At 34.7% G+C, this 25,568-nt stretch overlaps 1 protein-coding gene across 1 annotated transcript in view; it reads left to right on the top strand.

Annotated features, from left to right (window-relative positions):
* Positions 1–25,568, top strand: part of LOC123247083 (muscular LMNA interacting protein) — a 217,887-nt gene that overhangs the window by 140,952 nt on the left and 51,367 nt on the right. Inside the window, exon 12 of the mRNA XM_044675880.1 lies at positions 6,309–6,518. Within this exon, the coding sequence (XP_044531815.1) occupies positions 6,309–6,518 (210 nt within the window). The remainder of the gene's footprint in view (positions 1–6,308; positions 6,519–25,568) is intronic.

The following is a 25,568-nucleotide window of genomic DNA, read 5'->3' on the forward strand; positions in this document are numbered from 1 at the left end:
GTGAGAGAGGGAGAGAGAGAGAGAGAGAGAGAGAGAGAGAGAGAGAGAGAGAGAGAGAGAGAGAGAGAAAGAGAGGGAGAGAGAAAGGGGAGGTATATGGATTCTCAATGGTTATCTGACAATAATGTACCCATTATATACATTTTCCCTCTCTAAGCCATCTTATGGGGATTATGATCTCTTTAATTGAGGAAGTCCAATTGCTGAAGTATTACTGTTCTGTTGACCTTATTTATAACAGCATGATTTTTCCTTGTTTCTATTGCCAATGGTGACAGAATCAGGTAATTAAATTCTGAGTTAAAGAATTTTTATAGGAAGCAGAAGGGTTCAAATATTTTCTTATTCAGAATTAATCAGTTACAAGCATATTAGATACCCACTATGCTCTAGGTACTGGCGATAAAAAGAGTAGATTTTGTTTGGCCATGCTGGAGTACAGATCCTGGAAAAAGGAGAAAAGGAAAATTTTAATCAGCCAGTCAACAAGTATTTATTAACCACATACCATGGGCTAGGTATTGTGCTAAGTTCTAGGGATACAATGAAAAGCAAAAAGACTCATTGAGTTGGGCTTTGCAAAGGACTGATATTTTGTTTATAAGTGTACATACACCAAGTAGGGAAAGAACTACAGGAAGAGATAAAAATGGATATTTTCCCTTTGCTTTTAAACAATAAGAAAGCAAATTATTTCAAAATGCTGGGATGAAACACAGGTTCTGAGATACAACAGTTGTAATGAAAGGTGGTGCCCAAATGCCCTTTGGTACTGCAAGGTACTCAGCTTCAGAAAACCAACACTATGATTTTCTATTCTCAGTGTCCAAAATCCATTAGATTCAGACTCCTTTACCAATTCAGAGTCATATTCTGTGGAATCTCTATTTCTCATCACAAACAGAAGCAGGTTAATTTATTCATTCTGTAGAGAGAACTGCTAGCTTTTTTTTTTGGTCATGAAAGAGGAAATTATCAGCTTTGTGAGTTCAAAGTTTCTTGAACTTTTTCAGGATATGATACTATGATGATCCAAAATAATTAATTCCTCCTCCGTTTTTAAATTAAGCTTAAAAGTAAATTTTATTTTCACTGAAGTTAGGGTTTTTTTGTCCTGTGAATTTTTATAATTAAGAAGAAAATTCTCAAGTAAATGAGCAGCAGAGATAACAAACTCAATTTTTTTTAGCATTCTATCAAAATCTACTACAAGGTATGCTTCTCACTGATATAGGAATATTTTTTCACATCTCAACTTCATTCAAAGAGTACAAATATGAAATTGGATTTTATGCAAAACTGCAAAACATTGGAATAAAACATAAAAAATTTGGTCAACTGCCCAGAAGCTTTTTTAGGTGGGGTGTCAATTGCAGGCAGGTTTGTACTTATGTAGATGGATGACTGATGGAAGTTTTTACAGTGCATTTATATATTTTGAAGTCCTAGAATCAAGGTCTGTGCATTTGTTCATTATCTTTAAGAAATGAATATAATGGACAGTAGAAAGAGCCCTGGATGGACAGCAGAGCAGTAACAGGAATTTTTGTCCCTCAAGCAAGACCTAAAAACTATTTAAGAGGCTAACAACATGAAGATTGCCTTCAGGTGAGGGGTAGATGGGATGCCACTTTGTAATAAGTAAGTAGAGAGAGAAACTCCAGAATACTAGCATTAGGTTGCTCTTGCAAAGGTGTTGGAATGGAGGTGTGGGAAGAAGCCCATCATAGTTTATAATTTGACAGCTTCATATATTAACAAATCATTATGCCTAATTAGTTGCTAAGCTCTGTTTTTCAACACTGAAAAAATTCAAGTGCTGTCTTTATTCTCTAAATAATGTACCCTGGGGCAAAGTCTTAGTTGCCCTGTTCTAATTAGGGGAACTTGGGGAAACCTGGATTCTATTCTCATCTAGATCATCTTTGTGATCTTGAGAAAACCATATATTTTCTTTGGACCTCAGGTGCTCCATCTGTTGAAAATAAGAAGGTTGGTCAATCCTATTATATTATTTGTTAGCTAATTAATAAGGTTTGGAAGGCCTAGTTAATTTTATTGAACCCTACTTTAGATGCATCACAGCTTGATTAAACTTGATATTTAGGACTTGACTGAAGGGGCAAGGGAAGAAACTTATTGTCACTATAGATTGGTGGTTCCCAAACTTTTTTGGCCTACTGCCCCCTTTCCAGAAAAAAATATTACTTAGCCCCCTGGAAATTAATTTTTTAAATTTTAATAGCAATTAATAGGAAAGATAAATGCACCTGTGGCCATCACTGCTTCCCCTGGATCACTGCAGTACCCACCAGGAGGCAGTAGCACCCACTTTGGGAATCACTGCAATAGATAATTTGCACAGTGTAGAGTATAAACATACTTTAAGCGCCTCAGAGTGATGCTCCTGAAAAGTTATACCTACCTCACTGGACTTAATAAATACTAAGAGCACTTCTATGAATGAAAATTCTGTGATTTTAATTCAATGGCAAAAATTAATGTATTATCCCTGAATGCAGAATTAAGGAGATTTGCACACATAGTTCACAGGCACTAATACAACGGATTTGCTCATCAAGAAATATCCATCCTTTTAGAATGGGAAAGAAGCCAGCTTCTTTCTGGGGAAAAAATCTCATTTGACTTCAATTTCATTTTATCCTTTTACTCATAAGAAAGGACTGGGCTTTATATCAAATGTTAAGATTTCCCAAATATAAATCATACTGCTAAAAATGAAAAAATTCAGTTGACAAAGAAGTTTAGTGATCCAGGAAGTAATAAACGTGTAGAAGATAAACAAAACGTCCTATGCCAATAAATTGCTTTGCCATTATATATTCTGTTTGCATAAAAGTAAATACCAATCACATAATTTTCAAGGTTGAGTTTACCTGCAAGCTCTATGTCATTCTGAGCAATGGTTCTCATTTTAGACCAAATTTCTCTTTCATTTGAAACCAAATATTGCTTATTACTGTGTGTTTCTCATGGAAGAAGTAGAAGAGGGGAAAGTTTGCAGAGCAGAGAGTTGAAATTATTGTATCGTAATTCCTAAAGTTTTTACAAATATCTCATGAATTCTATGTGACCTAAAATAGAATTTACTTTTCTTCTATTTTTGACTTTGATTTAAATCCTGTCTTAGATATTTGCAAGTTTTGTCAACTTGGGAAAGTCACTTAACTGCTGTTTTAGTTTCCTAATCTGGAGAATGAGGTAGTTGTGGCTCCTGAGTGATTTCTGAGGTCCCTTCCAGCTATAGATCCAAGATCGTAGGTATATGAATGAATGAATTTTTAAAGAAAATGTGTATTAGTTACTTCCTATGTGCAAAATGCTGTAATGAATGCTGGGGATCCAAATCGAAAAGCAGATAGTCTCTATTTTCAAAGAGCTCACATTCTAATGGGGAAGACAACACATTTAGATCTCTGCTGCAAGTTAAATGGAAAGGTTCAATGGTTCTTAGGATTCAGGAACAAAATAGATGTAATGCACCTTCCTTAATGTCTTTTTCACTGATGAAGACACATCTGCTTCTGATGTTGAACCATTTGACAGTGCTAAGTACTTTGGTGTCAAGAAATTTCTATTCTGTATTTTCAGTGTCCAGGCTAAGAAGTAGGAGTTTCAATGTTTTTAGAAGCAATTTCCAGGTCTTATCTCCCTAGGCATTGTTTCCCAGGCTAATGGCCACAGAGGCTTGCCTGGAAGTAGGACTAGAAGTAAGAAGGTACTAACGGGGTGGTGGGGAACGACAGTGACATTTCCAGAATTCTTACCTTAAATTCCTGTGGGGAAATATTTCAAAGATGTGTGATTCTATTGATATGGGCACTCCTTCTTCCAATGCAGATTTTTATTTTTCTGTACTTTAATGGACAGTTTGTTATGTCCAAAAACATTAACCACTTGATGGCTAGCCTTCAAGTGAAGAGCCTTCTTAAATTTAACTAGTTATTTCTTTAACTAGCCTTGAATTTGTCAAATTCAGAATCTATCATTAACCCTTGCTTGGGAAGGAACTGCTCATGAATTTGGGATCTACTGGGATAACTGTTGAGAACCCAGGGATCCTGTGTGGCTTACTGAAGTATAAGAATAGAACTTTGGGGAGAAATTAGTTGCACATTGGCTCTAAATGCATCTTTTCTATGATAAAGATACTTTAGGTTGAATCAGAATGTTAGCAAAGACATTTTAAATAAGGAATAGGAGATAGAATAGCTTGAATGGTTTATAGACTCCAATTCAGAGCTGGAAGAGAACTTGGGGGCTATTTAGTCCAACTGTTTCATTTTATAGAAGAGGAGATTAGAGGATAAAGAAGTTATCGGTCAAGATGTATGAGGCAGAATTCAAACTAAGGTCTTGCTGATTCCAAATCTAATATTCTGCATTCTGTTTGACCTAGCTCCCTAAGGTCAGTGATGGAAGCTGTGGTACATCCATAAAGCCCTTGTGATATTTGAAATAATGCAAGGTTTTCTCTATAAAGTTCCTTAGAGCCTTGTGGCTTGGGCCCAATACTTGTTCCAGGATCCTGTTAATTAAGTGAGATTTGCCTTTGGCTCAAGGAAATCCTAATTTGATCTGAAGCTAAGCAATTTCCTTTTAATAAATCAATTAGCTAGCAAGCATTTATTATTATAAATGATATAGAAACAAACATATACATGATAATTATAATAGCTAACGATTATATACTATTTTAAGTTTTGCAAAGATCTTTTCAAAGATTTCATCTGATAATATTATTAAGAGGCAATTACTATAGTAGGTAGAGAGAAAGATTTGAAACCAGGGAGAGGAACTTTCAAAAACCTCTAAAAAGTTTACTTTATGATCCTGGGAAAGTCATTGAACTTCTCAGGGAAGAAGGGAACAGACATTTATTAAACACTCTCTCTATACCAGGCCCTATACTAAGATGTCATTCTTATAAGTAGCTGGAAGGTGCTATGATTTTTTGTTTTGTTTTGTTTTACAATTGAGGGGCAGGCAGTGGTTAAAGTGACTTGTCCAAGGACTCACAACTAGCAAGTTTCTGAGTCTAGATCTGAACTCAGGTCTTCTGAAATCCAAATCAATATCCTATCCACTATATCAGCTACCTGTCAGTATACTGGGCTGAACACTAAAACTTCTTAAATTACAGAGAGGATATTGATCTGCATTTTTTTTGTGAGAATTTCATTATCAGGAAATTTTTTATTTCATTGAAATCATAGGTTCAGTCACTATTTCTATTAAGCATTCACTCAATAAACAAATAAGCAAAAAGAAATTTCCCTGCCCTGAGGAAACTTGTATTCAATAAGACTTGTAGAAGAAGTTCAGAACTCCACCGTTCTTACACTAGTTTCCCTGTCCAGTCTGGTCCAAGATGCAGAGAGAAGTTTGGGATTTCTTTCATATTGGCTAAGTGGTGAACTCTGGGAATAACTAGGACCTAATTATTGGTATTTGACCCTCTGGGGCTACAACTATTTCAGAACAAGATGGAGAATGGCTTCACCTTTAAAAATTATTTCTAAGCTTAAAAATGTTTTATAATTAGTCTTTTGTATATTTATTTATTCTTTTTTGTTTCTTTTTTGCTCTGGGGAGTTTTGTCCCCTCATAAAATCCTCTGGTTTGGCTGCCACTGAGTCAGTTTTTTTCTTTACTTTTGATACTCTCTCTAGTTATTTTAGTTCCATGTAGATAAATAATTTTTATGTAATAATTAAGTATAATATTTAAATATAATACTTAAGACCAAGTAATACTATTCTCTAGAAACATATGCCACATGGACAAATGTTGGCAGCTAGGTAGTGCAGTGGATAGAATGTCAGACTTGGATTTAGGAAGATCTGATTTCAAATATAGCTTCCAACTCTTACTAGCTTTGTGATTCTGGACAAATCGCTTAACCTCTGCCTTCCTCAGTTTCCTCAACTATAAAATGGGTGTCATGATAGCACATATCTCCCAGGATTATTGTGACAATCAAATAATGTAATGTTTAATTTTTAAAAAGCAATTAGCATAGTACCGGGCACATAGTAGGTTCTTAAATAAATGCTTGTTCTCTTTTTTCTACCCTCTCCTTTCACTTATCTCCTCCCATTATTTCATATATATAATATTAATATATTATATTTATAATATATTTTTATATATATTAGAAAAGGTCTATGTTAGACCTTTTTCTTTGTAAAAGTAGTTTCCAAAATATCTTATCAAAATTTGGACCTTATTTTATTTACCTTTCATTTATCCACTAATAAATTCCTGTATGCCTTTCTTCCTTTTAGGATGCTACTTCTCTTCATGATGCTACTCCTCTTCATCCTCTCTATAAGACTAAACCATTTCCTCCTGCTAAATCACTGTTGTATCCACAAAACCTCTCATACACTGACTGTCTTACCCCTGGACCTTTTAGTCATTTGTCCTCTATTTCTCTGGGTGACGGACATGTGAATTCTCCTACTTCATTCAGTCACAACAGATTATATAATAAGGTGAGCCTCCTCTACTGAAATACTCTATTAGAAAAATTATTGGTGTTATATTTCCTGTGACCTAAAACTTAAATGAGAAGCAGTGTGGTGTAGTTAATAGATGTCCAGCTTCAGAGTTAGGAAGCTCGAGGTTCAAGTCTGGTGTCTGATACATGCTGTCTGTGGGACCCTGAGCAGATAACAAGTTCTCTGTGTCCCCAGGCAACTCTGTAAGATTTTAAGTTAGAAGGGAGGGAGTTCTATATAGTATAGAAACTTCCAAATCTAGACTGATAATCCCTACCTCCCCTTCCTCCCCAAAACCCCTAACTTTCAATGTGGTAGAAAAGGATACATTAAAAATATTTAAATTCACCAATAGCATTGGTTTTGGTGTATCTTGGGTCAATGTTTCTTTTTTTTTTTTTTAAGACAAGCGTTTATTTTCTCTCATTCCTTCACTTCTCTCCTCCATTGGAAAAAAGAATAAGAGAAGCAATAACCTGGTAACAAATATGCATAGTCAAACAAAACCAATTCCTACATTGAGTATGTCCAAAAATATTTATATTATTCTATATTTGACTCTTATTCTCTGTTAGGAAAAATAATTTTTAGACCCCTAGGACCATGGTTGGTCATTGTATTGATCAGAGCTCTGAAGTCTTTCAAAGTCATTTCCACTTATAATATTGTTGTTGTATATATATAAATGTCCTCCCAGTAGTTCTATGTAGCTCATTCGGCCTCAGTTCTTACTCTTCTTCCAAGGTTTGTTTTTTCTTTTGAAACTATCCCTTTCATAATTTCTTATGGCTCAATAATATTCTATTATATTCCTATATCCATTACCCATTATCTAGTTGGTGGGTATCTTCTTACTTTTGAGTTCTTTGCCACTACATAAAGAACAATACTTTTATTACATATGGATCCCCTTCCTCTTTTATTTATCTCTTTTGGGGATAAGCCTTATGGCAGATCTTAAATCAATATTTGAAAAAAAAAGTTATTTTAAAGCCCTTTTTAACATTAAAATTCATTTGCATTATTCCCCCAAGAAAAAATTCTATAAAAATAATACTGGAGAATAACTATTCAGTTATCTTTAACACTAAATTATCTTTAAAAGCTTCTTTAAATAATAATGCATTGACAAAGAGGTACTTGCAATTTCAGTTGATGGTTATATTAAAAATAAAACTTAAAAACTCCTCCTCATTCAAACATACGTAGAAGATAAATTAACATTAATTTTTCTCCTTATGTGCATATATTTCTTACCATTAGCAGTAAAATCATTTTAAAAATGAGTGAGGCACTTAGTACTTAATGAGAAATATAATGGAGGCAAGTAAAACAGATGCAGAATCATTTATATTAAGTTCTGGAAAGAAACCAGAAATTACTTATTGCTTCAGTATCATCCCTATTCTCTTGACACTCCTTGGGGCCTTATACTGATTCTGTCCCAATTTTTGGTACAATAGAAAAAAATGCTGAATTTGGAATCAGAGTACTAAGTTAAAAAAAAACAACCTTGCTTTCCTACTTACTTAGGCAAATAATTTAACCTCTCTGAGCCTCAGTTTGCTTATTTGTAAAGTGAAGTAACTGGTCTTAGATGATCTTGAAGACCCCATCTACTGATAAATACATAGTACTTCCTAGAATGGCTTAGAAAAGAATTACTGGGCCACTGTGGATAATTCATACTATCATCATTTGCAAGAGTAATATACTTGATATATTAGATGTAAATTCCAAAAGTTGTGTTTACATCTAATTTTTATAAATTTACCCACATATTAAATAATATTATGTACCTGGCTATTTATAGATAGCTTATGATGAATCCTTTTGTAAAAATGCAATTAATCCTTTCTTTGACCTATAAAATCTGACCTTCTTACATCAGCTAAAGTCCTTGTCCACTTGGCGAAAATGAATGGTTGATCATAGTAGTTTGTCAGTAGACATTGAATCAATAAGTACAAGCACAAGTAACTATTCCCTTTACAATTGAGAAAGTTGATAAGCCTTGCCTAGATCATCTAAAGCATGGTTGTCAAATAGAAACAAATGCTACTAAAATGTACATAAAGATTCCTCTGGGTCACATATTGATTTAAAAAACCACAAATTCACATTATCTATGTTTCTTTGTATTTTTATTTATTTTGTTAAGTATTTCCCAACTATATTTCAATCTAGTTCGGGTTGTCCTCAACAATGTTGTAGATTGTATGTCGACATTTTTGTTCTAAAGCTTAGGCATGACCATAAAGAAATGATAGATATAAAAAACATAACCACTTGGATTGTCACTTCAAATGAAAGACCTTGTAAAGAATTTTTTTCTCTATGAATACAAGAATCAGGTGGAAAATCAGGATAGATTAATGGTGTCTTGGAAGCTTTATCTGTTCTAATGTCCTGGCCTCAAGTCTTTCCAGGATAATTTTGAAAAAAATCTTTGAAAATCAGATTTGAAATTGTTGAGTCATTTTCAGTTGTGTTTGACTCTTTATGACCCCATATTGGGTTTTCTAGGCAAAGAAACTGGAGTGATTTGACATTTCCTTTTCCAACTCCTTTTTACAGATGAAGAAATAGGGTTAAATGCCTTGCCCAGAATCACACAGAGCTACTATGTGTCTGAGACCAGATTTGAACTCCAGAAGATGAATCTTCCAGACCCCAATTTCCATAGTTAATAAAATGATGACACTTCTAATAATAAGAGTTTGGTTTTTTGTAGGTTTCAAGGTTTGAGAATTATTTTTTTCAAACAATTCTGTGGAATATATGGTTCAGGTATTGTTTTTCTCATTTTACTAACCAGGAAATGGGGGCTCTGAGATACTAAGTGATTTATTCATGATTATGCCCATGTTCCAGTACATGTCTAAGACAGGAATTGGTCTTCTATGCCTTTCACCACAAAGCTTATTACAGCTTTTTATAAATTTTGATTGTGCATTCCTTTGATGTTTAAGTAGTGTTTTCAGGAACTGTTCAGAAAGGAGACTGTCAACCTTTTGTTCATATGTTAATTAGTTTTCTAGGCTGTACTAAATGATCAGATGTGAGTCATTTGGGTATTAGAAGATTGGATGTCATCACAAATGGTTTAGTATTTCCTTTGCTTTTTAGTGTGTGGCTCTTACTGATATTGAATAGGGAGCTATTCCCATACTCAAAAATGTGATCAAGGTCAGTTCATTCTTTGCTGAGGAAGAAAATATCTTAACAAAAAAAAAAAGCAACCAACTTAGTAGTTCATGTTCATACCCTACACTTGATTTTGTTTCTTTATTTTCAGAAAGATAGAAATATCTTTTTTTTGGTTAAATGCTGCTTTAATAATATTTGATCTTTATATGTATAAACTACTCCTGGCTATAAGATAAAAGCATGCATGTAAATATAGCCTGCTAGAGGATAAACCAATTTTTGAGTGAAATTACTCTCTTTTCAAGTTTAAACTTAACTTCAAGATTCTCCCCTGAAGGCCTTACAGTCCCATCCTCCCTTGGCTTTTGCCATGCCTGCCTGACTAATCCTGACCTTTTGGTTATTTCGCTCTCTATTTTTGTTATTATTGCTCAGTGCATTGCTAGAGAATGGATTGTAACTCTGCTGATTTGGTCCACAATAAATACACATCATCTAACTTTAACTGGACCCTCACCTCAAGCAGTTCTCATCAATCTTTTTGATTCATCTCTCTTTAGTTCCTTTGTATAATCCACCCTGTGACTGTTCCTCAAAACCCCATCTCTTTCCCTTCTCTCACTGAGCAGATAACCTTAATTCCTACTTTACTAAGGAGATAGATCCTTTCACCTTCCTTCTTTGTCACTTAAGAATAAACTCTGCCTGTTAACCTTCTTCTCAAACCTCTATATAGTCTGAGAAGAAGAGGACTATTTTATTTTCCAACTTTTATGTAGCATGTGGGCTCATGTATTGGAAGGATGAGGAGGAAGGACATAATAGGACAAAGCTCTAATTTAAGGACTTTTGAAAGATCCTGGTCTGATGGTGGGGTATGGATCAAAAGAAAAGAATAAGGGAGGCTGGCCACTCATGGCTAGTTGCAAAAACATTTAAGAATATACCGGCCAATGGAAACCAAACAGCTAATATAAATACTCACATTTTTGTCCATTAACAAATGACTTCAGCCTTAACCTCAGACCTTATATTTCATTAGTTTCTTCTCAGACCCTGTTATAGTATTTCTCAATTTTTGATGCATACACTACTTTTAGTTTTTGTCCATTTCAGCTTTACACCTTGCCTTATGTTGGTACTGCATCCTATTGGGATTATTTTAATATCCCTATCTGTTAGGGAATTCTCCATGCATTATCCCTCTTCTCTCCTAAAAGTGGTAGCGTTTACTTGATGCCATAGACAACATTCACTTTCAGTCATGGAAGAAATGACCCTAACTGCTCATTAGTGGATAGGGATGAATGATTTAACTTAGTTCTTTCAAGTCCTTCCCTTATTATTTCCTTTTTAACTTTGTTCTTGCTATTATCAGCTTTCTTTCTAGTATCTTTAGTTTCTCCTTTCCCCTCAAAGCAGCTACTGCTTAGCCTCTTTGGCAGTCCAGTGAAAACCATGGATGCCTTCTCATAATAATGTTGAATCCTTCTCATAATTATGTCTTAAAATTCTTCAAATAAAATACAGAACCTTACTAAGGAAACCAACTATGTTGTATGCAGTTTATTCATCTTCTCTGCCTATATATGTATGTATGTATGTATCCAGAGACCTGATCTAGAGCCTTCTCTCTGAAAAAAAAAACACATAAAGACCTTTTCTATGTTGGTTAAAAACAAACAACCAAAAAAAGCAAAACAACTTTCATTTGACTTTGATTTCTCCTCTAGGTGCTGCATTATTTTTTCCCTTACTTTACTTTAACACTTTTAAAATGAATCCAATTTAATTGGACAAACATTTATTGAATATCTACTAAGTGAAAGGCTTTGTGCCAGGTACTGAAATTAATGTTCTATGCCATCTACCTCCACTTAGTACCTGTTTGCTGTTTTGCCCCCTGAAATCTGGCTTTTACTTCCTCTACTCTCTGAAACCACAAACTCAAAATTATTGTTTTTCTAGCTATTTTATTGTCAGTTCCCATTCCCCTTGTCCTTTCTATAGAATTTTAATTTCTTTTATTTGGGATATCTCTTTTAAATGGTTGTTGAATTAAATTTAGAATTAAAACCTGATGTCAGGAAACCCATAAATTATATTATTGGAAACTGAGTCTGAGAGGGACTAAGGTTTAACTCAAGGCCTCACAGAGTAACTTGAGGAGCATGGTCTCAAGATCAGCTCTTCTGTCTCCAAGTCTAGTTGGCTTTTCATAACATAAAAGTATTTTTTTTGTATTTTACTCCCTATGCTGCAAGCATCAAGGATGATAGAACACAATTATTTGAGTTAATATAAAGCATAAGAACCAAGATTTTTATTTTATGAGGATCCAATTCATTTAGAAAGATTACTATTTATATGTACCTATGCAAGGCTCTCACATGAGACCCAACCTACTTTCTGGGCCCTTAGGTAAGAAAAAAACAATAGCTATGTGGTATATAGAACACATGAATAGTCAATGCCTCTCTTTCTATATCCATCTTTTTTCTATATTTCCTTTGTTCTACTTCCTCCAATTCTCCCATAGTCCTTATCCTCATTAAATTCTCAATTCTACCTCCCATCCTGCTAAGGTTAGTTGGTGTCTTAGCATTCACTCTGATATCACAGAATATTACTACCATTATTTCTTCTTCTACTACTACTACAAGAGCTACTCTATAGTGCCAGACCTAGAGGCAGGAAGATCGGACGCTTAATAGCAGTGTGGCCTTAGCCAAATTACTTAGCTTCTGTTTGCCTCAGTTTCTTCTTCTTTAAAATGGGGATAATAATAGCAACTCCCTTCCAGAGCTGTCATGAAGATTAATTGAGATATTCTTTGTATCTTTGTAAAGTGCTTATTTACTGCACTGGCATAAAGTAAGTGCTATATAAATGTGAGTTACTATTACTACTACTACTAAAACCTACTCCCTTTCCTTCTCTTAACACAGCTATTCATTTGATAGGTTCATAGAGATTTTACCTGAACTCTATCTTTACTTTCTCTACCTGTTTCTTTCTCTTTGTTTATCTCTCTCTCTATGTCTTTTTCACTCTGTAATGTATGCCCCATCTCTCTCTCTCTCTCTCTCTCTCTCTCTCTCTCTCTCTCTCTCTCTTTCTCTCTCTGTCTCTCACCCTATCTATAACTCCCTCTTTCTCTTTATCTCTCTGTCTCTCTGTCTCTCACCCTGTATGTAACTCCCTCTCTTTCCTTCTCCATCTCTCTCCATTTCATATCTTTGTAATAGTTCAGAAGGCACAGAATTTGCTCGATGGATGGTTTGAATAGAATAGATAAAGAAAAACAAACTCATTGCTATTGACCTGCTATATGAGATAGTTTTTTTTAAATTTACCAGGTAAGGATTTAATGTGTTTTAAATAGCAAGGTAGAAACTTGGATGCTTTTTACCTGAACTCTATAAAGAGAGGGCTATTTATTTGCAGAATAGGGGGAAAATGTTCCAAGTTTTTATATTCACATGGTCAGCACCTAGACAAGAAGAACATTTTTTCAATTTCAATATTCTAAAAAGTTGGGTTATCAGGATAGGCAGGTGATTCAGTGGATAGAGAGCCAGGACTGGAGACCTGCTAGGTTCAAATCTGGTCTCAGATATTTCCTACCTGTGTAATCCTGGACAAGTCACTTAACCTTCATTGCCTAGTGCTTATCACTCTTCTGCCCTGGAATGAATGCATAGTATTGACGCTAAGATGGGAGATAAAGGTTAAAAAACAAAACAAAACAAAGAACTAGGGTTGTCATTAAGACTTTTTGTTTGTGGCCAATAACTTTCTTTTCAGTTATTTTTCCCCCCAAGTCTCTCTAACCTTTGACAAATGAGATTTCATTCAATGTTTGATAAATAAATAAATGAATATATGTGTCTGTTTGTACATACCTCTCTCTCTCTCTCTCTCTTTCTCTCTCTCTCTCTCTCTTTATATATATATATATATACATATATATATGTGTGTGTGTGTGTGTGTGTGTGTGTGTACACTTATGTATGTATGTATCATGCTCCTGTTTATATGCAAAGTGCCATGTTCTGATGACCTATGGACACAATGGGGAATCAAGTATAGACTCTTCCTGCTAGGAGCTTGCAATGTATAAGGTCAGATTAGACACATCCATAGATGAATGAAATATGGAGGGAGATGATTAAAGACATAGGAAATACTATCCAAATACTTTGAGAGCTCATAAAAAGATAGTGTGGTGCTGATTTCACTCTTCTAATTTATTTTAGCCTACTGTAACCTATTCTTTTTATCTTTACTCTGTTTTCACAGGGATTAAATCCATTGCATATTTCGTATACAAGTTATTCTTGGCATATCTCCCCTTTGCACATTTAATTTAACTATTTGTAGTCCTTACTTTTGGGACAGCACAGAATCTCCTTCAGAGAAACCTTTCTACTTCAACTTTCCTTTCAGTCTACAAGTTCCCCTGCTATGACCACTCTATACTTCTTCCTGTTCTTGGGAATGGCATAGCTATTTCCAAAGGGTCTAGAGATTTTGAGAGTCCAAATGTTATATTGGAAGAAACTTTTACATTTTCTCACTAATCATTCATTTAATGACATGCCCAGAATGTTGCTAAGATATGAAGTCAAGACCATTGGAGTAAAGTTTACAGACACCCAGTTTAAGAATACAGTTTATTCTTTGCTTTTTTTGAAAATCAGAATATTCACCCTTCTTCAAACCTGTAAACATAATCTTTTGTAGATCAGTGACAATGAATCAACCAAAACATTATACGGTTATCTCAGTAATAATAGTAATAATAAAAATTTATGTAGTGTTTTAAGATTTTCCAAATGCATTAAGTAATTGAGGAATTTAAGGGGAGATGAGTACTATAAGCATTATCATCTCCATTTTTCAAATTAAGAAATAGAATGAGAAAGATTGAATGACTTATTTAGGGACATACTGAGGTCACAGCTAGTAAATGTCTGATGTCACATTCAAATTCAGGTCTTCCTATTTCCAGATACATCACATTGCTCTCCAGGTATAAGTTCATCATCACCAAGTAATTTGAATTCATTAAGGGCAGCTGAATGTTCTGTTATTATATCCTTATGTATACTGGGTATCAAATCCTTTTTATCAATTTTTACTCATTCCTTTATAATCCAAAAAGCCTTCTTGGCAGTGAAAACAAAATAAAAATGAATAGAAAATCTCTGCCTTTCCCCAGTTGTTAGTTTCACCATCCCAGATCCTCTCTGAACAGTGATCTTAATCTTTTCCTTGGTGTTCCCACCTCCCCTACCTCTCACCTACAAAAACTTTTTCTTTGCCATTCTTAGCTGTCCTTTTTAAACTTAATTCATAAGCATCTTTAACATTCTCAATTATTCCTATAAAAGGTTATTTTGTATTCTTTTACCTACCCTTGTTTCCATTTTCTTGCACACTGTATTTTCATAGCTAAGTTGACTGGAGAGTTTGTTGTATATCCTCATCAGTCTCTTTGGAGACAAATTTCCTTTTAAATCATCATCATCTATTTTCTTATTGAACCTTTTGAATGTCATCCTAGAGAGTTTCTTATCATTTCTTTGTTGACTTCCTCTGTAAAATTGGTCCATGTGATCCTTCCTGTACCCTCTCTGAGCTTTTTGTGATGCCTTCTTTCCAAAATATAGGATGCATGTCAGAACATGCTTGTTTTTCCTTTTCCCCACCTCAAATTCCAAGATAGATTTTTTCAATTCCCTTAGATTCCCTAAAACAACTTTTATTGAGCAACTCATATTAGTGATATGAAAAGAGTAATAAAACAAGTGCATTCTTGACAAAACAATTTTGCCTCATCATGAATGATGTCCAAGGAAGAATCCAAAGGAAAGAAGGATTCCATAAAAGTGAAGAGATGCTCTAAATGTTCTTGCTTGTGGATAAAATTGTGGGTACTATTTGCAGTAAGCCCTGGAATGTTGCATTATCACTCAGAAGAGAGTCTGAAAAATGCCAATTGTTTAAATAATGCAGTTGGATATTCAACTAATACACTGGTCATTATGTACATAATCTTGGATCTACACTGCAAATGGCCAATGAAGTGGAGATGAGGGAAGGGAGGAAGAGGAGGAAAATAAATATTTGTGGTGTCAGGCTGGATTGCTTTTGAAAAGTTGTGCTGGATTTTAATGACCCCAAATTTCCTTTTTTATTGTTGTTGTCTTACAAATAACATTTAAGAGATGCCTATTTGCAAGGTCATTCTTTTGGACCATGTAAGTTTTCTTTGGAACTAGTTTTATTGCCAGTATAATTGTTCTTCACCCTTCCTTAGAATTCTTCAACTCTTTTTATATCCTTCAGATCACTAGACTTACTGAAAGCTTCAGAAAATATTGCCCAACTCTCTTCTTTCCAAACACAAACTCATGAAAATCAATAAAGAATTATAAAAGAAAGGCAGAGCAGGAATATATTATAATTAAAATGTGAATCTTATCTATCATTGAACTCATTTAAATTTAAACCTTGAGTAATGGTTGATTAAGAGGAAGGAAAAATTGAAAGGACATGTGTTTTTTATTATGAAAGTTATAGTTTTGTGCCTTAGAATAAGGCATTTGTTTTGCCAAGGTCATGATTAATACTTTCCATTTCACTCTTAATCATGTTTACTAAGCTGTTTGGAGCCTTTTTTTTCAGCCTAAAAATTTTTAGTTTCTTGAGTCAAGTACTTGGTCATATTTTCTTTAGTTAGTTTTCCTCTTCCTTCCATAAAATAAATGCTGTAGCTAAAACGTTGACAAAGAATTATTATGAATGTGTAGCACTGTTCCCTTTACATTTCTGCGATCTGTACTCACTATAAACGATGGTATATACGCCACAATGATAAAGTTGCTTTTCTATTAGTCTTGGAGAACATCCTGTTCTTTTGCTTTCAATTCAATTCCCAAGTTCTATTTTCTTAAAAATTTCAAAAATTTTAATAATTCCTCTAAGAGATTGTTATTTGCTTTGATTTTTCTCCCTTTTCATGAGGGTAAAGACATTTCAAGAATTTCTGATGTCAGAGCCAGGAAAATTAAAATGCAAAGAAGATCAGAGCTCAAAGAATCCGAGATTTAGAGCTCTAAGAAACCTCAGAGGGCAATCAAGTTGAAGCAGAGAGTATGTGAGGTCTTCTTAGCAGTCAATAAACATTTATTAAGAACCTCCTATGTGCCAGGCACTGTGCTGAGCACTGGATATATAAAGAAAGGCAAAAAACAGTCCTTGCCCTCTAGGAATTCACAATCATTAGCCACTGAGATGAAATGTTCCTTATGCTATTCTCATTCTTGGCTTCAGCCTTAAGTTGTGGTTGGCTTAACTTTGGGGTAGGGTCTTATCAAGTGATTGGTTGAGGTAATGGAAGAGCCTTCTTGCTTTGCTCTGCTCCATCAATGATAACTTGTTATAAGTGTATAGTTGAATAGTGATACATTTATGTGGAAAATGTATGAAACTGATTCTCAATGGGATAAATGGATTAAAACCATCTATGGCTCAAGAATAAGATAGTTCTGTCCTATAGAGGCCAATGCTAACTCTTGTTCATCGATTGCACTGGATGGAAATAAAATAAGTCTTCAAAGACATTTGACCTAGATGAAATTTTACCACAAAAGAGTCTCATATTAATCAGGTATAATACTAAATGATATGATTTATGTATAATAAATAGATAATAAATAATAAAAAAGACAAATGGCAATACATTGCTATTCATCCTTTCACTGCTAAAGCAGTTATTCTTAATTTGATGTCCATCTGAGCCTTACCCCCACCTCCCCAAACGCTGATGTTCCAGCTGCATAATCACTTAATGTAACAGAGGTCAGAGACAATCTTTCCTCTTTGGAACAAAGTCCAACAGCTCCAACTTGGGAGATTGTTCCTCTGAAGTTACATCATCACTGACTGGCAGCTGTTCTAGGTACTCCCCTTCCTCATTGCTAGCAAGATTGACATTATTTAAGTCAATAAACACATTTTGCTGAAGTGCTATGTGCTAGGCCTGGAACTAAGTGCTGGGAATGAAAAAAAAAATACAAAAAACAATCTCCTTTAGTATCCTTTTTTTTTTCTTCTGGTTCTTACAAGGGACAGAAAAAATTACCCAAACCTTCTTCCTAAAGTTATCATTCCTGATATAACTAGAATGTTATATGTTCTTCATTTTTTTTCTTCTTTTCCCCTTCTAGTTCTTAAGAGGGACATAAAAAATAACCCATCCCTTATATAATCATCCCTATATAATTGTCATCATCATTTATCATCCTTTATATAAAGTCATCATCCCTTACATAATTAGAGTGTGTGGCACATGTTCTTCCCTCAGGTCAAATCCTGATTTTGTTCTAAGGTATGTTGTATTTGGTTAGAGGTTCAAGACTAGTGAGAGGTGCAAACAGAACAAATAATGGGAATTGTGATGTCAGCTTCCTTGTGGGTATCTAAATGATGTCTAAAGAAAATCTCTTTTTCAAAAAGGTTAGCTTTAATACTTCAGAAGCTCCTGTCCCTCAGCAATGTGGGTAACGATGGGTAGCAGTGATGGGCAACTCCATCAGAACAGAGCACAACTCATTCAGGCTTTCTTAAGCCCCATCATTAGAATCTAGACATGTCCTCCTATAAAACCTTCAAAGGAGTTCTAATTAGTATTCTAGGACCTTCCTTTAAGGTCTTTTAACATGTCATGGCTTCAACTTCTCTTTACACATATTCCTTCTTTTTATATATGGCTGGTTCATCTTTTCTTGCCTTCTAAGTTGTAGAGAAAGTGCTAACTTGAATGGGCAAAGAGAGTTTCATCACACAGAAATTCTGTATACCAATGAAATAACAGGTCCAATAAAAATAAACAAACAAAAAAAACCCAAAACTCCTCTAAAAGAATGAAAGTTGGTGGAGAGGTTAAGTCTCCTGGAAGGAGTCAGTGCCAGAACCAGAAAGGCAATGTGATTTGAGAGAATGATCATGGGATTTATAGTTAGAAAACTTGGATTTGAATCTCTGACTATGTTATCTGAGTTACTATTAGCATGAACTAAGAAATCGTAGTATCATAGATTTAGTGATAGAAGGGATTTCCATCTAGTCTAATCTCCTTGTTTAGATGATGAAGAAATTCTAGGACAAAGTTTAAAGGACAGGATTTGAACCCAGGTCTTCCTGACTCCAAGTCCGGCACTCTGACCACAACACCATGTTAACTATTACTTGAGAAAGTCCCTTAACCTCTCTGGATTCTGTCTGAGAGATGGGGAGAAAGAGAGAGAAAGAGAGGCAGACAGAGAAACAGAGACACACAGAGACAGAGACAGAGACAGAGACAGAGACAGAGAAAAAGAGAGAGACAGAGAGAGAGAAAAGACAGGAGCTGGGGACAGTGTTGAAGGTCCTCCATGTAGAGAAGTTAGGTTATGAATAATGATACTTCTAAGGAGTCGTTAGTTCCTTTATTGCAAAATAATGGTTCTGTAGATAAAAAGCTGATCTTTAAGTTGGGAAGACTTGTATTTAAGTCCTATTTCTGATTTGTACTGGTTGTCTGACTGTGGGCAAGTCACTTAACTTCACTGTTCTAGGCATCTCATAAAACTACAAGTTGAGGGCAGCTGGGTAGCTCAGTGGAGTGAGAGTCAGGCCTAGAGAGAGGAGGTCCTATGTTCAAACCCGGCCTCAGCCACTTCCCAGCTGTGTGACCCTGGGCAAGTCACTTGACCCCCATTGACCACCCTTACCACTCTTCCACCTATGGGACAATACACCGAAGTACAAGGGTTTAAAAACAAAACAAAACAAAAAACTACAAGTTGAAGACAAGGTACAAAGATACATTGGTAAGGGGAATTTTATACATCAGTGAAATCACAATTTCTTCTATCCCTTTACATAAAAATAGATAATAAACTGGACCAATCACTGTGTAGTAGAAAGATGGTAGACTACATATTATTTGGAAATTTTAAATTTTCCAAATACATACATTTTCTATTTCATACAATTATGTAATTCCATTACATCATGTAATAAATGTAATTCCATTACATTTTCCAAATTACATACAAAATCTACTTTTGGTGATCATAAAGTGTTCCTTGACAACAACAAAACAGAATAAAACACAAAAAATATCATATTCTTAACACTAACATTCTCCCAATAATGCTCTATGAGCAAAATCATCAAATGCAATAATTTCTGAAGCATCAAAATTGCAAGTGATTCAAAGGATCATGGATCTCCATGGTGAATAAAAGTCTCACCGACATCATATTGTTACATATCCCTTGTTAATCCGAAGCACTTCTGGTCATTTTCCTTATTGTATTTCCAAGTATGGAAAAACAGATGAGTGTAAATAAACAAATGTATGGCAGGGAAAAACTGGTTCAGGGAGAGGCCTTATCATAGCTGGCTGTCTCTGCTCCATGAGCAGAATTTCTAATAGTTCAAATTATAGTTGCTATTTTCTCCATTCTCTTGATTCCATTTTTTCTGTTCAATTCCTTTCTTAATTTCTTTACAGATTGTCTGCATTATTATGTATACAACTTAAATCATGAAAAATTTTATACCAACATTTAATATATTAATGATAGAATAATTATTTAATTAGTCATTAATAATTATAATAAACATGCTAGGCCTATTCATGGACCGACCCTAGGATTCTATCAAGCAGGGGTTAACAGGACAGCTGTTCTGAAAGGAGTTTTTACTTTGGGAGTGAAATCTCAGTAGAGATCAATTAGCTTTCATTAAACCCAATTAATATGGGTTCAAATAGTAAGTCTAAGATATGTGTGAATATCATTTACTGAATCCAAAGCTAAGGGTCCTTTGAAATGTTAATTTGTTTTGTTAATATAAGCTCCATCATAAATAGATCTAAGCCCGAGAAAAACCTTATTTTAAGGGAATGTCTCAAGAAACAGGTAACACTCCTATGAGGTAAGTAGTAGATAATTTTTTTCTCTTTTGAAGATGAAGGAAATGAATTTGGAAAAGTTAAGAATTTTTATTCAAGGTCATACAGCAATTCAGAAGTATGGCAATGAGTGGTCCGAAGAAAAGAACTCAAGGAAATAGTTCTCTGAAGTGGTTGGAGGTAGGGGGAAAAAGAATTATTCAGAAAGGCCAGTGGAATTTTATAGGATGTTAAATTGTTTTTTTTTTATGTAAAAAAATAATGGACTAGGAGCAAAGGTTCACATTCTATGTATGTGTGCATGTGTGTGTGTGTGTGTGTGTATTTCCCTACCATCTATCCCAAAGTTCTGCTGAATTGATATGATAGGTTAGAAGTGTAGAAGGAAAAATCACATGTGAGCATTGATTAAAAAGAACTTTATCAAAGCAAATTAATAAGGAAGATTAGTTTGGCATTTGAGAATCTCATTAATGTGGCTCTACACTGTATGATCTGTCATAGACCTTTTGCTTTAAATGGACCAGGGAAATTGATTTCATCACAAGACAGAAAAAAACCTCAACTATCATATGCTTTGGTTTTAAAATCTTTCTGAAAGCTATTGAAGGTTATTGGAAATAAAATATGTTTAGAATGACTTTGGAAGAAGACTCTTTGAAGGGGGAAACACCCTTTCCTCAGCATATTTTTCTTATCAAACCCAAAATATTTAAAATATTTTGAAATGTTCAGTGGAACTGTTTATCTCTTTCTTTTACATTCAGCCAACATTTATTAAACACATACTGTGTGTAGTAAAGATGCTATATTCTGTGGAGACATAGAGTTTAGATAAAATGAGATTCCCACCTCTGTGGAGCTATACTGTTTAGTTAAGACATACATACAAGTAATTTTAATACAACATATTGCATTATAAACATATTGAAGAATTTCAAAACAAAATATGCGAGATCTAAGCAGGAAGGTTTTGGGGAAGTGGATTAGGGAAGTACTCTTGGAGAAGATATCATTGAATTGAGCTTTAAATAGTGGCTAGGAATTCAGTAGATGAAGAACAAGAGGGAGGAGATTTCCTGTCAAAATCCTGAAGTTCATACAAGACCAAATCAAGAAAACCAATGAGAAACTGTTTTCTTCTACCCCACAACTGTGCAAAAAATTCAGTCAGAAGCTCATGAGCAATAGCAAATGGGGGCCTTCCAGGAAAGCCAGGTAAAATGTATGGTAGCTTCCCAGTATAACCAGTGACTAGAGATGGGACACATGTCATATTGTAAGGTTCTATGTTCAGAGGCAGAAAGCTCGAATGGCTCCTTGAAAAATTCCCTAGGAGATTTGTGAAGCTCAGGGGATTGGTAAGAAGCTTTAACAAGTGCAGTGCTAAGGTGCAAAGACTAAGACAACTCAGACAGTAACTCTGGGTTCCCTAACATTCTGTTGTTTTTGGCTTCAAGCAGAGACTAAAAGGGAAAAATAAAGGATTATTTTGGGAAGGTCTAAATGAAAGGCTAGAAAAAGTGAATCAAGAGGTAGAAACAAATGGAAAAAACAATCCTTGAAGAAAAAAAAAATGAAAAAAGAACAAATAGATTGGAAGAGAAAGTGGTAAATTTTACTCAAGAGAAAAATTAAATAGAATGAATAGGCAACTAATATTAATTAAGCACATTCTATATTTTAGACACTGTGCTAAGTGCCAAGCGTTCAAAGAAAGGTTAATGATAGTCACTGTTCTCTCCAATTGAAAGATTGAAAAAATTGAAAAGAATGTCATATCTGCTATCAAAAGCAAATGACTTGGAAAATAGGTCAAGCAGAGATAATCCAAAGGCCATTGGCCCTCTTGAAACCTATATGCTTAGAATTTCCATTATTAGCAATCTTAAAAGAAAAACTTCCGAGAACTATTAGAACCAGAAAGCAAATTAAGGGGAAAAAAATCTGCCAATCACCTCAAAAGAATCTCAAAAGGAAAATTCAAGGAATACTGAGGTGGTGGGGAAAGTAATTTAAATACCAAGGAATCACAGGATCAGAGGCCAACATATATTACAATATGAGAGGAGCCTTTTTTTATAAAAAATGAAGAAGACTTGCCTTCAAAAAGGCAAATAAAAAAGATTTTTAATCAAGAATAATTTATACAAAACTGTGCATAATGCTATAGGGGTAAAAAAAATGGATCATTAATGAAACTGAGTATTTAAAAATATTTCTGATGATAAGATTAGAACTAAATAGGAAATCTGAAAAACAAATATGAGTATAGAAAATATAGAAAAGTAAATTTACTTATAGAATTAGAAAGAATGATCAGATGACATAGTGCTAATTTACTTATACTAGGAAAAGAAACAAGTGTTGCTTCAGAACTTTGAAGTCTTCAAAAGGTTTTGAAAGTGTTAAATAAGAAAAACAGAAGTTGTAGGGGTGAGGAAATTGGTTTGATTTTAAGAGTCTGAAGAGAAAAAGAGGAAAGGAGGATCTAGTAGAAAGGAGAAAAAAAAGAGTGGAATGTGCTATTTTCATTATTGGAGTATGTAAATTGATGGTAAAATGCAAACATAGAAAACATATGAGATGGGTATCATAGGAACCTTACTCTATCCAAAATGTACAAAGAAGAATTGAATAATTTATTAATCCCAAACTACCACCACCAGCAACAATGAAGATCATTTGGTACATAAGCACATCAAACTCAATAGGGAAACAATCAGGATTAGGGAGTGAGGAATGGGTTAAGAAGAGGATAATACTAGGGAGAGAATAATTGTAAGCAAAACACATTTCCTTATCCTGAATCAGCATTAAAAGGGAGTTGGGGCAAAGATCTAAAATTGTTGGGATTGTTTTATATTACTCTTTAAAAAACTAGGGAATATCTGAACAAATTGTGATACATGACTGAAATGGAGTAAATATTAAAAAAAAGAATAGTAGAGAATTGTGGGTAGTATGGAATGACACAAAGTGAAATGAGTAGCACCAGGATAACTATCTATATACAAAGAGTAACACTGTAAACAAAACAAAACACTTTTAAAGATTTTAGGACTCATATCAATGCAATGACCAACTACATCTCTATAGTTAGAGAACCTATGCTGAAGCGCATTATCCCCTTACTTAACAAACATCTTAGGTATAGTATAAAAAGAGCCTTTCAATACGTTTTTTTTTTTAAGTGGAATGTGTAAGATTAAATTTAGGATTTGACTAAATATGAGATTTCTAAGGTAATATTGTGGTTGCTGATTTAAAATATTATAGATCAAGTCAAAATGACTTTTAGTAGCCTTTATTTAAAAAGAGGTGGAAAAGAGTGAAAGTAGAGAAATATAAGAAGAGGGTAGAGAAAATGTCTAGCCTATTACACTAAATGTTGCTCCAGTGTCTGGCTCAGCCCAGATAGGGCTCATTAACCCTCAGCCAGAGGACCTGGTGGTGTCTTATGCAAGGCTTCCACCTAGGCAGTCTCTTCTAGGAAAGGAAGGCCTCTCTGGAACTAATCTCTCCAGAAGCCAGGAAAGGAAGGCCAGTTACTCACTTACCCAAGACAAAGTCCAAAGGAGAAGATCCAGGAGCAGTCCTTCAAGAAGCAGTCCAAGAGCCAAAATCAAGGTCCAAGCTGAAGGTCCTGTCCAAAGCCACCTCCAAAAGCCAAGTCACCAACCCAAATTCCCCCAACAGGAAGTTCATGACTTTTTATAGTCCTTTTTCCACATCACTTTCTGTCCCTTCCTCCATTTTACAATTACAATCTTTCAATTTGCTTAGCACTGCCCAGGGGGTGGTCTCTAACCTCTGGAGTTGTCACTCACTTAGTAAGTGACTTGGGAACTCTCTTACTTAGTGTTAAGTAGGGGTGTTTAAGTTTTGGGTTGATTAATTAAAAAATTTCTGATTGATAGACAAAGAAAGTTTGATTCACTCTTCACAAATGGTAGTTATTTTAGGATTAGTAGTATCATCTACAGAGTCAGGTAGATGAATTTCATATATGAAGGTCAGAGAAAGTTCAGTTTTGCTGAACATTAAGTTCTTGTAGGAGAATAATGGAATTCTGAAAAGGTAAGTTAGTACTAGATTATAAAAGGCTCGAATGCCAGGCAAAAGAGTTTGAAACTTTCCTTGTTAGATTATATTAAACCATTGAAGTTTTGGGGGATAACAGGAATAATATATCAACTTGGAAAAAACACATAACTACTGATGTACTCATAAAAACCGAATCTTTAACCAGGAAAGAGATAGTTCCATAATAATTGACCACTACAGAGAGCCAAATGCCAAATACTACTCAGAGTCAAAACCCTGGGGCTCTTGGGGACAGTATCTCTGGGAGGATCAATGTGCTAGAAGATTCTCCAAAGACTAATAGAACTTGGGGACCTTATATACCTTTTAGGGAACTCAAGACATCAAACCTACATTGACCTATTGTAAGCTGGCTTGAGAAAGAGAATGTAGCCAGAGGTTGAGGTTTCAGGGAGTGGTCTACTACAATGGAAACAAAAAGGATGGTTCCTGCACAGGTGTTGGTCTTCTTGGGGAATGAATCTCTTATACAATGGAGGAAACTTTTGAGACAAAAAATGGTACTTAACATTTGATTAGATCTACTAAGTGCCCCACCTAAGCTGGAATCATCAAGTACTTTAAGGTCTGTTGTTCAGACTGAAATGAGTGAGTCTGGAACTTCCCTCAGGGTGAGTTCTCAGGGGACAGGGGCAAAATTGGGGTTCCCAAAAAACTCAGTTGACAGATATAATTAGATCTATGCATAAGGATGTTTAGTCTAATAATTATGTGAAGTTTGGGCAAGAAGCAGGTAGGAGGTGGTTCAGGGGACATAATTCTGGAGTTTGAGTTAGGAAAACTTGAGTTCAAATACTTCCTCAGTTGCTTAATAG

The sequence above is a fragment of the Gracilinanus agilis genome, chromosome 4, assembly GCF_016433145.1.
Source record: "Gracilinanus agilis isolate LMUSP501 chromosome 4, AgileGrace, whole genome shotgun sequence".
NCBI classification, from domain to species: Eukaryota; Metazoa; Chordata; class Mammalia; order Didelphimorphia; family Didelphidae; genus Gracilinanus; species Gracilinanus agilis.